The sequence below is a fragment of the Nannobrachium achirus genome (genome assembly GCF_963921795.1).
Source record: "Nannobrachium achirus genome assembly, chromosome: 8".
Classification (NCBI taxonomy): domain Eukaryota; kingdom Metazoa; phylum Chordata; class Actinopteri; order Myctophiformes; family Myctophidae; genus Nannobrachium; species Nannobrachium achirus.
In genome coordinates, this window is record NC_137817.1 from 43,189,402 (window position 1) to 43,203,079 (window position 13,678).

At 42.6% G+C, this 13,678-nt stretch overlaps 1 protein-coding gene across 1 annotated transcript in view; it reads left to right on the forward strand.

Annotated features, from left to right (window-relative positions):
* The window catches only part of ppp1r37 (protein phosphatase 1, regulatory subunit 37), a 60,993-nt gene that overhangs the window by 14,289 nt on the left and 33,026 nt on the right, over window positions 1-13,678 (forward strand). The window contains exon 2 of the mRNA XM_080731430.1: window positions 11,368-11,465. Within this exon, the coding sequence (XP_080587556.1) occupies window positions 11,368-11,465 (98 nt within the window). The remainder of the gene's footprint in view (window positions 1-11,367; window positions 11,466-13,678) is intronic.

The following is a 13,678-nucleotide window of genomic DNA, read 5'->3' on the forward strand; positions in this document are numbered from 1 at the left end:
ACTCTCTGTCTGAAATGACGGACTGCCATGATTGTATGAATGTGTGGAGTCTGGCGCTGCCATATGAGGAGTTATTTTTGTTCTTTTATAGAGATGAAGATTTAGGCAACATTCTCTCAACACGTGGTATGACAGAGGTTTACACGCAAAGGCGCTAGACTCGCCTCAGGCATTGCGGGACACTGTTTGTTTTGTTGTGTTTACAGGTCTTTTTGGAGCATCATAAGCAAAGGGGGACAAACTGGGAAGTCATGTTGATTGGAGTGGTCAGTCAAATACTTGAATATAAGCTTATGTTGGGCCTGCCATCATGATGATGATGTTGATGACAGCTGAAGAGGAAACATTCCAAATCCAGTCCTGTCCTCTGTCCCACCCTCACCCCCAGACTAGCACTTACAGTACAAAGCACCACTCTCAGTCTGTTTCACAAGGGATCACTGTAACGGTCTTGCATTACTCTCCCATGTCCACCTCACACCAACATGCAGGATTAAACGTAGTTAAGCTGCACCTCAGTGTCCCTGTGTGTTTGTTGGTGCATAATGTCTGTGTGTGCCTGGCGATGTCTCATTCGTACAACAAGCCTGCATTTGTTCTTTTTAGATCAGTGACTCATAGGATGGCCTTTGAGAGAAGGAGACAGGAGGGGGTGTGTGGGGTTGGTTGGTTGTATTGTCCCCGTTGTGTGGGTTGCTGCTTTGCTGCATCATAGACGCACGCGTTAACTTAAGAGCAGCGGTCCCTCTGCAATATCTGGCTCGCCTGTGCTTTTTAAGTTTTCATTGTCAAACCTTGACCCAGCTATCGTGCTTTTAATAGTGCCTTAGGTTGTCATTTTCTTTCCTCCTCATCCTCAGTAAAAAAAAAAGAAAGAAATCTCTCCTCAACCCATGTGCCTGGACTTGTAGCCTGTGTGAACTGTGAAAGTGTTTCCCCTTTGATTCATATTGTTTTAGAGGGACACTCCCTTTTAGACGGTTTGTCTCTCCTGAAGCTACCAAACCAGCAAAACTGTAACAACAGTCAACCAACAGTCAAATCTTGGCATGTCTCGCCATTATTTCTCCCATGCACATTGCACAGTTACACGTATGCATGTTCACATCACAACCGTAGTCTGTGTTTTCATCACAGTTGTATGGCTCAGTTATAGACCTGTTGTGGCCTTGTTATCCAACAGCTCTCACACCGTAGATTGATCGGTGCAAGCAAGGTAGAGGGCACACAGGGTGCACTGATTTATGCCTAATTTATACTCCATCTCAAGACTGGCTTGCCGACAAGAACTGATCTAGTCTGCTAGCAACAACATTGTGTGGTGGTGGATTATAATTAGATTATAAATTTCCTACTTTTACATTTTCCTTGACTCATTCTGCTTGCTATGTACTGATCAGGTAAGTGCTTTCAGAATGGCAATTACCTGACATGGATCTCATCATTATGTTTTGTTTGCCTGTGACGTGTCCCGTGCCAGCCGGACTTACTGGTTATCCTCACCACCTGCTGGTCAATGTGTGATGGCAGGTGTGCAATCTGTATACACTTACTGTACAATCTGAGCAAAATCCTCAGTGGCAATTTAACCACTTAATACATAGGGAAAGTAGCTGATCTACAAGCTTGTAGAGCTGCTATTTTCAATAGTGTTTTTTCTGTGTAGGTTGCTTATTACTTTGTGGACCATGAGGATCCATTTGGGTCAATGTTTTACACTCAAGAGTTAAATTAACACTCAGAATTTTATTGTGTGGGAAAACAGAGATTTGGTGTTAGAGTTGTTTTTGGCACATGATCAAACTCTTAGGGCTTCAACAACACAATTCCATTGTTTTCTTATCGCACATTCTTTCTGCCTTTCTTTTCTTTTCTTTCTTTTTTTAACCCGTAAGTTTCGTAGTACCTGTTCAGGGGGTCTGATCAGTTGGTATATCAAAAAGAGGTGGTTGCGCAGCCTTGTGCTACAGTAACTAGTAGAGTAAACATCAAACTAAGTCATATAATTCTGGCCTGGTTTAGTGGAGATATTACCACTATTTTCTTTCTTCTTTTTGTGTGGTAAACTACAGCAGGTAATCCAATGGTTTACGATAAACGGTTACCCCTTGGCCTTTTGTTTTTCATAGAATTGAATTTTGTTACTGACACAGTTGGTGCTCTGTTGAAGCTAACATTTTATCTTTATCTAACAATACATGTGCAAACTCTCTGCATGCATGCTTGTGTGAGGGTAGAAGTTCATGTATTTCAAGAACAGTCCGACCGATCAACTTCAAATTCGGCGCACACATCTCAGAGAATCTCGTACATTGGATCTGTACATCAGGGGGCTTGTTCCAGCTTGTTGTTTTGCCATCATTCAAAGCATTTACTTCACTTAAAAACCTAAATGCTTGTTTACTTCACTACCAGCAGGATAATGACCAAACAGCTCTTGCTCATTCATAGCCATTAGTAATTAATTTGCCTCTATTGATCTGAGGCAGCAAGCTCAAGGCTCTAGCTGCCTGCTACTTACTGAGCTCTGGAGCTATGCTATGACTGCAGGGCTCATTTAAGCTTTTGTGCTTGTGAGTTATGTCGCTACGAGAACGGCTAACGGCAATGACAAGGGGACGAGGGGGGGTGCAGCTGTCATGTATGTAATTTCATCTATCCACTGAATGATTTTCGAGTAGACTAATAAAATAACAACACTCCTCTTCTTGTCGTTGACATTTTCTCTTGTCTCTTTTCTCTTTGGCATTTAGGCTTTGAAGTTGCACATGGCAGATATGACACATAACCTAAATATACAAATACATTACTGACATATTTGATAGTGGAAATAGCCGATAGCCACAACGCGTTGCATCGCGACTCATTGTGAACTTGTAGATCTGCTATTTCCACTATTTTTGAAAATGTTAATGTTAATCATTTTTCAACATGGAGATGATTATGACAAAAATAATTGCGATTATGTCAAAACATTTCAATTAGACAATTATGTAATAATTAGAGATGTGCCGGCTTTGCCTCTATCGACTTTGCCAAACTACATGTTGAATTGGATACTAGGACCTCAGCCTGCAATCTCCTAATGTTTATACATAAATATACAATGTCAGTGTTTTGTAAGAAGAATCATTAAATATATAAATACTGCTACAGTAACACAATAAATAAAATAATTTATGGATTTGACGATCGAGCGGGAATATCGGTATCGGCAGATACTGATTCCAGTTGATCGGTAATCGGTATCGGCCCTAAAAATCGCAATCGGAGCATCTCTAGTAATAATTGTGACATGCCTAACTATGGGTTAGATTAACACTTATGCCGCCATAGTGTTGCCATAACTAATGTACATTAACTGCCATGGATCTTTCCTATTGCAGGGCTTGACATTAAGGCTTAAAAAAAAGTAATAAAAAATTCTTCCGGACAAATTAAAAAGTTACTTGTCCGTTGGACTCTTGTCCGTTAGACTAGTGGCTCTTGGTTTCACTTTTTCTGTGATGCTCCTTGCAGCTTTGTGTTGTATGCAATCTATGGACTGCCCATACTATGGAGTGGAGTGAGGAGGGGGGCAAGGGGAGCAGTCCTTCATTATTCTCCTTCAGTGTTTGACTCCTATCCGTCCATTTAGCTTCTAATTAGGGATGGTCCGATCAGGTTTTTGGAGCCGTGTGCAGAGCTCCCTCTGAGTGGCAATGTGTGTCCTGTCTCACCAGAGTCTGTGTCCAGTCGAGAATGAACAGGATCTGCCCATGCGCAATTCTTTGGATGGGATTTATGTCACTTTGAAGTGAGCCGATTTTTTGGATGGGAGGATGGGATTTATGTCACTTTGAAGTGAGCCGATTTTTTGGATGGGATTTATGTCACTTTGAAGTGAGCCGATTTTTTGGATGGGGTTTATGTCACTTTGAAGTGAGCCGAATCTCTGGGATCCGTTCTTTTCAAAGAGCCGTTCAAAAGTTATTTATTTTGTAAATACTTTGTAGATTTTGATTATAATTACAAATCACTTCAATCAAAAACATAGACCTGGAACTGCTCAAATTCACGGCTCCACTTCGAACCGAGGTTTGATTTTTGGAACCGATCACCGAGCACCGATCACAAAAGTTTGATCACCCGATACCGATCAATCACCGATCCGATCAAGTTATTTATATTTTCTAAATGTTAATGTTTTAACTTTAATTCATTCATTCACTCATGAATTCATTTATATATTTGCCTTATAGTTATTTACCAGCATTACTATGTATTTATTATCATAGCAATAACTAATTATTCCTTCAGCACTGTGGAAATCAATACCCCAAAATGGCCTCAAGTGGGCATACTGAACGGCTGGTTGATCGGATGCACCGATACGATCGGATCGGTGAATTTACCTTTTGATCTAAACCACCGATTATCGCCGATCACACTTTGATCGGCCCGATCCGATCCATTGACGATTGATCGGTAACATCTCTACTTCTAATATAAACAAAAGATAGCTGGCACGGTTTGAAATTCAGACAAAGTCCAGGATGACATGGAGATCTGCCAGGGTTTTGGACAGTGTTGGCTGAGTGCCACCTTAGGACTGGACAGCAACCATAATCTGTTAGTATGGTTGCTGTCCCGGGCAGGGGTGAGATACCATGGGCTCGGTGAGCCCAGACTTCTTTTTTTCAAGCTGCATGTACGCACGCCCCACATACACGCACACACGACACGCGCGTGCACGCACGTCGTCAAGTTGTGTGACGCCCTGGTCAGCACAAACACTTCAGTCCCCTTACCTGGCTAGCTGCTTTGCATAACAATACTCGGGTAGGCAGTTCTCACCTATCCTCATTTACACTTGTACACGGCCAGCAGCACGTTCGCCTTGCATTCTTTGCAGACATTTAGCTTGTGAGTCGTGAACATCTCATCTGTTTACTTCAAAAGAGTGGAAGAAAAACGAAGCAGTGTGTTGTTTTGTCAGAGCTGCATGCATAGCGGAGGGAGAGTTCTGAAAGTGTCTATGATTGTAAAGTAAAGTCTGTGTAATATGTAAAGTTATTTATATTTTATATAAAAAAATACATTAATTGAAACACATTAATTGAAACTAATTAACAATGTAACTAACTAATAAGAAATATAATTAGGATGCATAAAAAATGTGATGTTGAATACAGTATTTCAACTAGCACCGTGCGGCATGCATGCGTGCACACGTGCACGCGACGTGCATGTGACGTCATGAATTTAGAGGGGCACCACTTCTAAAATCCATATCACACCACTGGTCCCGGGTCCTGGGTGGCCAACACCTGTTTAAAATTCAGGATAACATGGAACTCTGTGCTCATTTATTTGGCTAATACATATGGATCTCCACACATGGAGAGCTGTGCAAATTTTGGGGGGTAATACATTTGGATTGAACCTAAATGGATCTATATCGGGTTTAAAAAAAATCGTTTGCACTGGCGTCAACTAAAATCTTGAACGAGGCTCTGAAACCGCATTGACTGAGATTAGATTAACTACTATCTGTGCACTTGTGTCCCCCCTCTCTATGTATTTATATTATGTCTTTTGTCATTGATGTCTTGTGTGTGGCTTCAGCAGGGGTGAAAGCCCAAGCCAAACATTTCCCTTGTGGACAATAAAGTTTACCTTGACCTTGACCATGTGTTAACTTAGGAATAGGATGGATCAGCTGTGTGCACCAAATGTTGCTAACATGCAGTGATTCTGACTAAAGGATTTGGTGCACAAGCCATGTAAATTAGTCAGATATAATCCCATCATCATAATCCCATCCACCCATCCATTGAGATTAGAACAACGCTAGTGTCCAATCAGAATCATGTTACAAAGCTGTCCAATCAGAATCTGCGAATGGCTTGTAAAGGTTTAAGAGAACTTATACTAGATTCTGTTAGTATATACGTTTATATTTGTTTTACTTTTGAAAAACATTAAACATTACTGACCCCTGTATACAACATTTAAATGGATAAAGACTAGAGTGAATCTAAACTATTTCAGAGGACATATTCTGACGAAACCTAGTGTGTCCTTCAATAAAACAATAAAACTGGCACCACATCCTGATGTATCAGCCAAATGGGCATTTTTACAGCTTTGTTTTGAGTTTGTGCGTTTCTTTGTATGAATGAAGTGTGTGTGTGTGTGTGTGTGTGTGTGTGTGTGTGTGTGTGTGTGTGTGTGTGTGTGTGTGTGTGTGTGTGTGTGTGTGTGTGTGTGTGTGTGTGTGTGTGTGTGTGTGTGTGTGTGTGTGTGTGTGTGTGTGTGTGTGTGTGTGTGTGTGTGTGAGAAAAGAGATGGAGACTGGATACAGAGGATTATTCCAGCAATCACCATGGGTTTGCTCTACCAGTTAACACATCTACTGCCTCTTAATCTGAAGGTTGCTTGGTGCCTCGGCGCCACGTCGTTTCCTCCGTCGGCCGCCGCTATTATTTTGAAGGGCCGGAAGGGGGTTGTTTTTGTTTTTTTGGATTATCACTTGACGGCAACGATTACGTCATCTAGTCACATGACAGTGTGCGACAAGAAGATGAAGATGGCTGCGCCCTGCCTTTTGCCTTGTTTACATTTAGATCTGCTGCAAAATGTCTCAAAATGGCTATTTTGTTTAAATGAAGTTTCTTTATGGGCCTCGCCATTGACTTAACATTGAGGAGCTTCACTTCGCGTGCACGCCCAACGTGCGTTGTAAACAAATCGCCGACATTACCGATGCGAGCGGGACCGGAGCGACATTAAGTAAGTAATAATATCTTTACTGTATATACAGTAAGATTCACAGTCCTCACCGTCAACGGCGCCATGGTATTAACCCTTTCAATGACAATCCTCACCGTCAACGGCGGCAGATGGGTTAATTGTCTAGTGTTTTAGGAATCCTTATATTTTCTCTCGCTTGCTCTTTTCTCCTCCTGACAAAGTAGTTTGACACGCACGCACGCACGCACGCACGCGCGCATCCAGCAGTGTTGTATGGAGTGCAGTAAAAGCAGCAGTGATTAGAGAGCAGTCAGCAGCTGTAGCTCAGGTCTTTACGATCCTGCAGAGCTCACATCTCCTGACTGCTGTTTAACACCTACTGTAGCTCTGCCCGGCCAGCACAGGGTACACAGTGTACCAATGGTTCTCAACAGCTCTCTCTTTATCTCTCTCTCTCTCTCTCCTCTAGTATCACTAAGGTGTGCAAGTTGAGCCGTTCTCTGTCTCTTTATCTCTCTCTCTCTTTCTCTCTCTCACTCTCTCTCTCTCTCTCTCTCTCTCTCTCTCTCTCTCTCTCTCTCACACAGCCATCTTTGTTGCTGAGCACGTAGAAGTGATAGATTATTATTCATTAAATCAGATGGGTTCATGTTTTTCCATCTATCGCTTTCCCTCTTGTGTGTGTGTGTGTGTGTGTGTGTGTGTGTGTGTGTGTGTGTGTGAGAAAGAGATGGAGACTGGATACAGAGGATTATTCCAGCAATCACCATGGGTTTGCTCTACCAGTTAACACATCTACTGCCTCTTAATCTGAAGGTTGCTTGGTGCCTCGGCGCCACGTCGTTTCCTCCGTCGGCCGCCGCTATTATTTTGAAGGGCCGGAAGGGGGTTGTTTTTGTTTTTTTGGATTATCACTTGACGGCAACGATTACGTCATCTAGTCACATGACAGTGTGCGACAAGAAGATGAAGATGGCTGCGCCCTGCCTTTTGCCTTGTTTACATTTAGATCTGCTGCAAAATGTCTCAAAATGGCTATTTTGTTTAAATGAAGTTTCTTTATGGGCCTCGCCATTGACTTAACATTGAGGAGCTTCACTTCGCGTGCACGCCCAACGTGCGTTGTAAACAAATCGCCGACATTACCGATGCGAGCGGGACCGGAGCGACATTAAGTAAGTAATAATATCTTTACTGTATATACAGTAAGATTCACAGTCCTCACCGTCAACGGCGCCATGGTATTAACCCTTTCAATGACAATCCTCACCGTCAACGGCGGCAGATGGGTTAATTGTCTAGTGTTTTAGGAATCCTTATATTTTCTCTCGCTTGCTCTTTTCTCCTCCTGACAAAGTAGTTTGACACGCACGCACGCACGCACGCACGCGCGCATCCAGCAGTGTTGTATGGAGTGCAGTAAAAGCAGCAGTGATTAGAGAGCAGTCAGCAGCTGTAGCTCAGGTCTTTACGATCCTGCAGAGCTCACATCTCCTGACTGCTGTTTAACACCTACTGTAGCTCTGCCCGGCCAGCACAGGGTACACAGTGTACCAATGGTTCTCAACAGCTCTCTCTTTATCTCTCTCTCTCTCTCTCCTCTAGTATCACTAAGGTGTGCAAGTTGAGCCGTTCTCTGTCTCTTTATCTCTCTCTCTCTTTCTCTCTCTCACTCTCTCTCTCTCTCTCTCTCTCTCTCTCTCTCTCTCTCTCTCTCTCACACAGCCATCTTTGTTGCTGAGCACGTAGAAGTGATAGATTATTATTCATTAAATCAGATGGGTTCATGTTTTTCCATCTATCGCTTTCCCTCTTGTGACAGACACACACACACACACACACACACACACACACACACACACACACACACACACACACACACACACACACACACACACACACACACACACACACACACACACTGTATGTTGAGCGTAATTGTTTTAAGTTCTCCACAGCCCCACTTTGGGCTATTAGTTTCCCAAGGACATCGTGTTCGCGGCCGGGAACAGGCTTGCTACCGCTGCAAAAACCACATGCCCATGTATGCACACGGACGCAGTGATCGCAGAGGCGTGGACCTTGGGCACTAAACACACAAAGCTTCTAAAACACTGCTTTTACAAGGTTAACGCACCCAGGTACAGTGTTGACAGGAGCAGACGTGTACCTTGTACAGGGAGAATTGAGCCACTGAAATCCCCCATCCCGAACATAACGAGTGTGGCTCCAGGCGATTTGGAGCTCTTCCCAAACAAATCAAAGGTTGTCTTGTGAGCAAACATTAAAGATGACGACAGTCAGTCCTCTGACCCGTTACTGAATGAATTGAGGGTTGGTAGGCCTCGAGACATCAATGACAGACATGATTATTGAGCTGCATTCAGTGGAGTTTTCTTTTCTTTTCTGATTATGGATGTTTTGTTCTCAAGGCCAGTTAAGGGAAGGGGGAACATTTAGACTCATCCTCTCAATGATTAGATTACCACTTCCATTTTCTACTGTACCCTTTTCCACATCTCTTTAGTTTAGACATTATGTGTGTGTGTGGGTGTGTGTGTGTGGGTGTGTGTGTGTGTGTGGGTGGGTGTGTGTGTGTGTTATATATGTTCTTAGTGTCAGAGTCTGTGCACCTGTAGCTCTGTCTTGTGTGTCATGATGATGCCCCTGCACTTATAACTGTGTCCATCTGAACACTCCAGTAATGTGACCTTTGGACCTTGGCCAGTCACATTGTGATAAAAAACAACAACAATAACCTCTTCTCTGAACCCATTCCGTAGACCATTCCAATCACAAACTTCTAGTCAAGCCAGGTTGCGCATCTGATGCAACTATTTAAACCATTGATTAGTCGATTGCAGTTGATTACAGATGTTTTCAGGTGTAATTAAGAGTTGAATAATTGAAAAGTGAAAGTGGAATTTAGCATTGAATTTGAAAAAAAAAAAAAACACTGCAAATATTACTTTTCTTGAGCTATTTACGTTCTTTTATGATTGATTTATTTAATTCAGTTGACAGTTTTTGAATTGGAGTGGGGTTGAATAAGTTTGAGCACGGTAGATTCATTCATTCATTCATTCATTCATTCATTCATTCATTCATTCGGTCACATCATGGACAGATTCCCCTGTGTGTGCTCCAGGCCAGGGATATCCCATGATGACACATGACTAGGGGATCATCAGTCACAATATTATTTGATGAAGAGGTTGAGTCACCAAGAACACCGCTTTTAGGTTTCCCTGAACTCATGTGTGTCATGAGGTCCAATGCTGACTTGAAGCTTGTTGAGTGCACAATACTGCAGAATGAGGTCGCTGCCCTTGTTTCTAATCTGATTAATGGCAGTGGACAGACAGACAGACGGGGCTTTTGACAGAGGTGAAAGGATGAATGAATGGATAGTGGTGGGAAGTCAAGAGAGATGGAGAGAAATGAAAAGGGACAAATTGTTTGTTCTTGGGTGACCAGACGTCCCAGTTTGGCCAGGACTGTCCCGTTTTCAAGCTGCGTGTCCTGGTGTCCCGTCAAATATCTCTAAAACTAATATGTCCCGGTATTCAATATTCACTACAAAATTGTCCTGGTTTTCAGCAGCTGTTTAGTTGCTGTTTTCAGTGGTTGCATAGACATTTATCATGTTCTTTTCATGTAAACATGCTCACCTAACCAATCAGAATACATTGCGTGTCTGAATTCAACGCTGAGGCTGTTTGTCAATCAATCACTGCCTGTATGCAACCCTACGGTGCATGTGTGCGCTTGCACGAACGTTAGAAAATGGGCATGTGCTTGCGCGATAACGTGCGCATTGCTTTGAGGGTCCCGGTTTTAGGCAACAGTGGTTCGCGTCCCGGTTTGAGCGGCTGAAAATATGGTCACCCTACTTGTGTCTATATCAGCAATAATAAGTGCTGAGGGCAGCACAAAGACAAATCCCCTTGTGTGTGTGTGTGTGTGTGTGTGTGTGTGTGTGTGTGTGTGTGTGTGTGTGTGTGTGTGTGTGTGTGTGTGTGTGTGTGTGTGTGTGTGTGTGTGTGTGTGTGTGTTTTTGTGCACAAACACACAAATGCACAACAGAGTATCTTGGGGATGTGGCTCACTACAACTGATGCTCTCTCTGTCTGTCTCTCTCGCTCTCTTCTCATATCTAGGGACTTACTTTTTCTTGTCTCTGCAGCTCTATGCCTCCTTCAGACATTCTGTAAAAACTTGGGATTATAGGTATATAATGTATTGTAGTCATCTGACTGGAGTTAGTGCTGCAATTGTCTGGAGTGGCAGCAGTGGGTGCCACGCACGCACGCGCACACACACACACAGAGAGAGAGAGAGAACAATACTCGCTTTTTAGGCAACTCAAGTAGAGCTGCCTTTGGAGAGGCTAGAGTTTCTGTTATTTGCTTTGATAAGAGTGCAGTGTAGACACCCCCTCCCCACTCAACAACAGCCTTTTTATCCTATACTACACTACTTGACTTCATTAAACTGATAGATAACAAGTGTCCTGTTTTCACTTCACTGTTTCGTGTGTGTGTGTGTGTATGTGTGTGCGTGTGTGCATGCGTCCGTGGTTTGTGGTGTTGAGTCGAAAGCAATTCTAACCTGATTGTCTGTGTTTTTCAGCCCAGAATGTGACGGTTGAGGAGATTGTGTCCTCCTACAAACAGGCCTGCCAGAAGCTGAACTGTAAACCCATCGCCAAAGTGCTCAAACAAATACAGGTATGCCTCAACGAAGCGCACGCACACACACACACACACACACACACACACACACACACACACACACACACACACACACACACACACACACACACACACACACACACACACAAACACACACACACACAATCAAGCACAATCGTATACACCAGTGTTTCTCAAACTTTCAAATTTCAAGGTCGCCCCTTAACTCTGACAGTGTACAAATGGAACCAAATGAACCTGTTAGGTTCCATTTGTACACTGTCAGAGTTACAGACTTGTATGGTTCAGACCCCCTTAAAGGAACCCACAGAGTCCCTGGAATCCACTTTGAGAACCAATGGTATATACGACTTTAAGAGACCCCCAGCCCTTGGGGAAATGAAAGTCTTAGTTTTGTTTTGGTTTTGAACTGATCCATTGGTCAAAATCCCTGGCAGGTAGTTCATCTGAACTCTTAATTTCCATTGTGTAGCGTTCCAATTATACCAAGTAGGCCTGCAGGATTTATTTTGTCAGCTAGGGCTGTTTCTGACTTCCAGCAGGCCTAATAGGCATTGTTTCATTTCCATATTTTATTTTATTGTGGGGGACTCGTGAATTGACTCCTCTCTATGAATGAGAATGTTCTTAATATTTCCTTTATTCGTTTTACCTAAATGTTCTGCTTTATGTCAACCCGAAAGAGGTGAGGATTGACGAGATAATATTGACAATCGGTGTACTCTTCATAGTTGTCCAGTAATTACTTACGTTAAGCTAGCTGGATGAAAGTTTAACCTTTAAAGCTAGGACGGAGAAGTCACCGTCATTGTGTGTGTATGTTTGTGTGTGCGCGTGCTGTAAACTGGGTCAACAGGCTTGATTGATGATTGAGGTTGCGTGGCTTATAGGCCAAGTGGCCACAGCTTCCTGCACGGCTGCCCCATACCATTAAAATGTGCCTCGCTGCTGCTGTGTTGATGGAAAATTTTATTCCACCCCAAACAAACATGCAATCTTGTTTACACGCAGTTGGTGAAAAAAGCACCTGCAAGCCTCTACTTGTCTCTGACCCTCACAACAACAACAACAACATAAAAAGTTCTCTAGCATTAGGTTATTGTAACACACACACACACACACACACACACACACACACACACACACACACACACACACACACACACACACTTGGAGTGGTTTATACTCTACCACCACTAGAGCCTTTCTGGGGAATGTCTGTGAATGGATTAGTCAATGGAGCTTTGGTGAGAGCAGCTGAGACACAATGCGCCATTATTGATGCAGTCTGCATGTGGCATAATTACATGGCATTCAAGTATTATAATTTACAATTTAGGCATTTAGCAGACACTCTTGATCCAGAGTGATTTACAATAAGCAAGGGCAGCACAAGCAGGATCAAATGCATAGAAATAGTAATCTAAAAACTTAGGTAGACCAAGAACCTATACAATAAAATCAAAACATCAATAATCTGTACGTCAAAAAACTATCACACTATAGCTTTAATATGAAGTGTTTGTTGAGTAACAGGGGTCTCCTCTTCTCTGCAGCTTTTTAATAAACAGAACATGCATTTCGGGATACCAAAAGAACTCGCACAGGATACAGGATAAACAAGTGAAATTGGAAGTGATGACACAAAGGAATAGCAGAGACATTTGAAACTGGATCACTATCACTTTCCCTACCTTTTAACTAAAAGACAAAGCAGCTGGTGTGTACATTTTATCACTTTAAGTTGAAACTAAACGTGACCATCCCATGACCATCCGTGCATTGCACCTAATTTGGCCTCATCATGTTTTGAGAATTCACATTCATACTTCCCATATGAAATGTGGACTACATACTAGTGGTACAGCAGTGCACAGTTGTTTTAACGAGTGGATTTAATACAGGACAAAGACGTTTGTGAGCTTATATATCAGCTATTTTTGCTATTTTCTTTGCAACAACGTCATTGTACTTCAAAGTATAAAACAGGACTTAAGTGGTTAATCAGACTAATCGATTTAGTCAATTATGAGAAATCTATTATTTAGAATTTACACTATTCGTTTCGATTTGTTAAATCGAACAAAAAAAAGTAATCGATGGAATAATCGCTAAGAAAATAATTGATAGTTGCAGCCCTACCATACCAAATGGCACAGATGCTAATCTTTGGCACGCACACATGCAAAATGAGGGCTTACCAGGTCTGTGGCTGTGGAGGGAGAGCA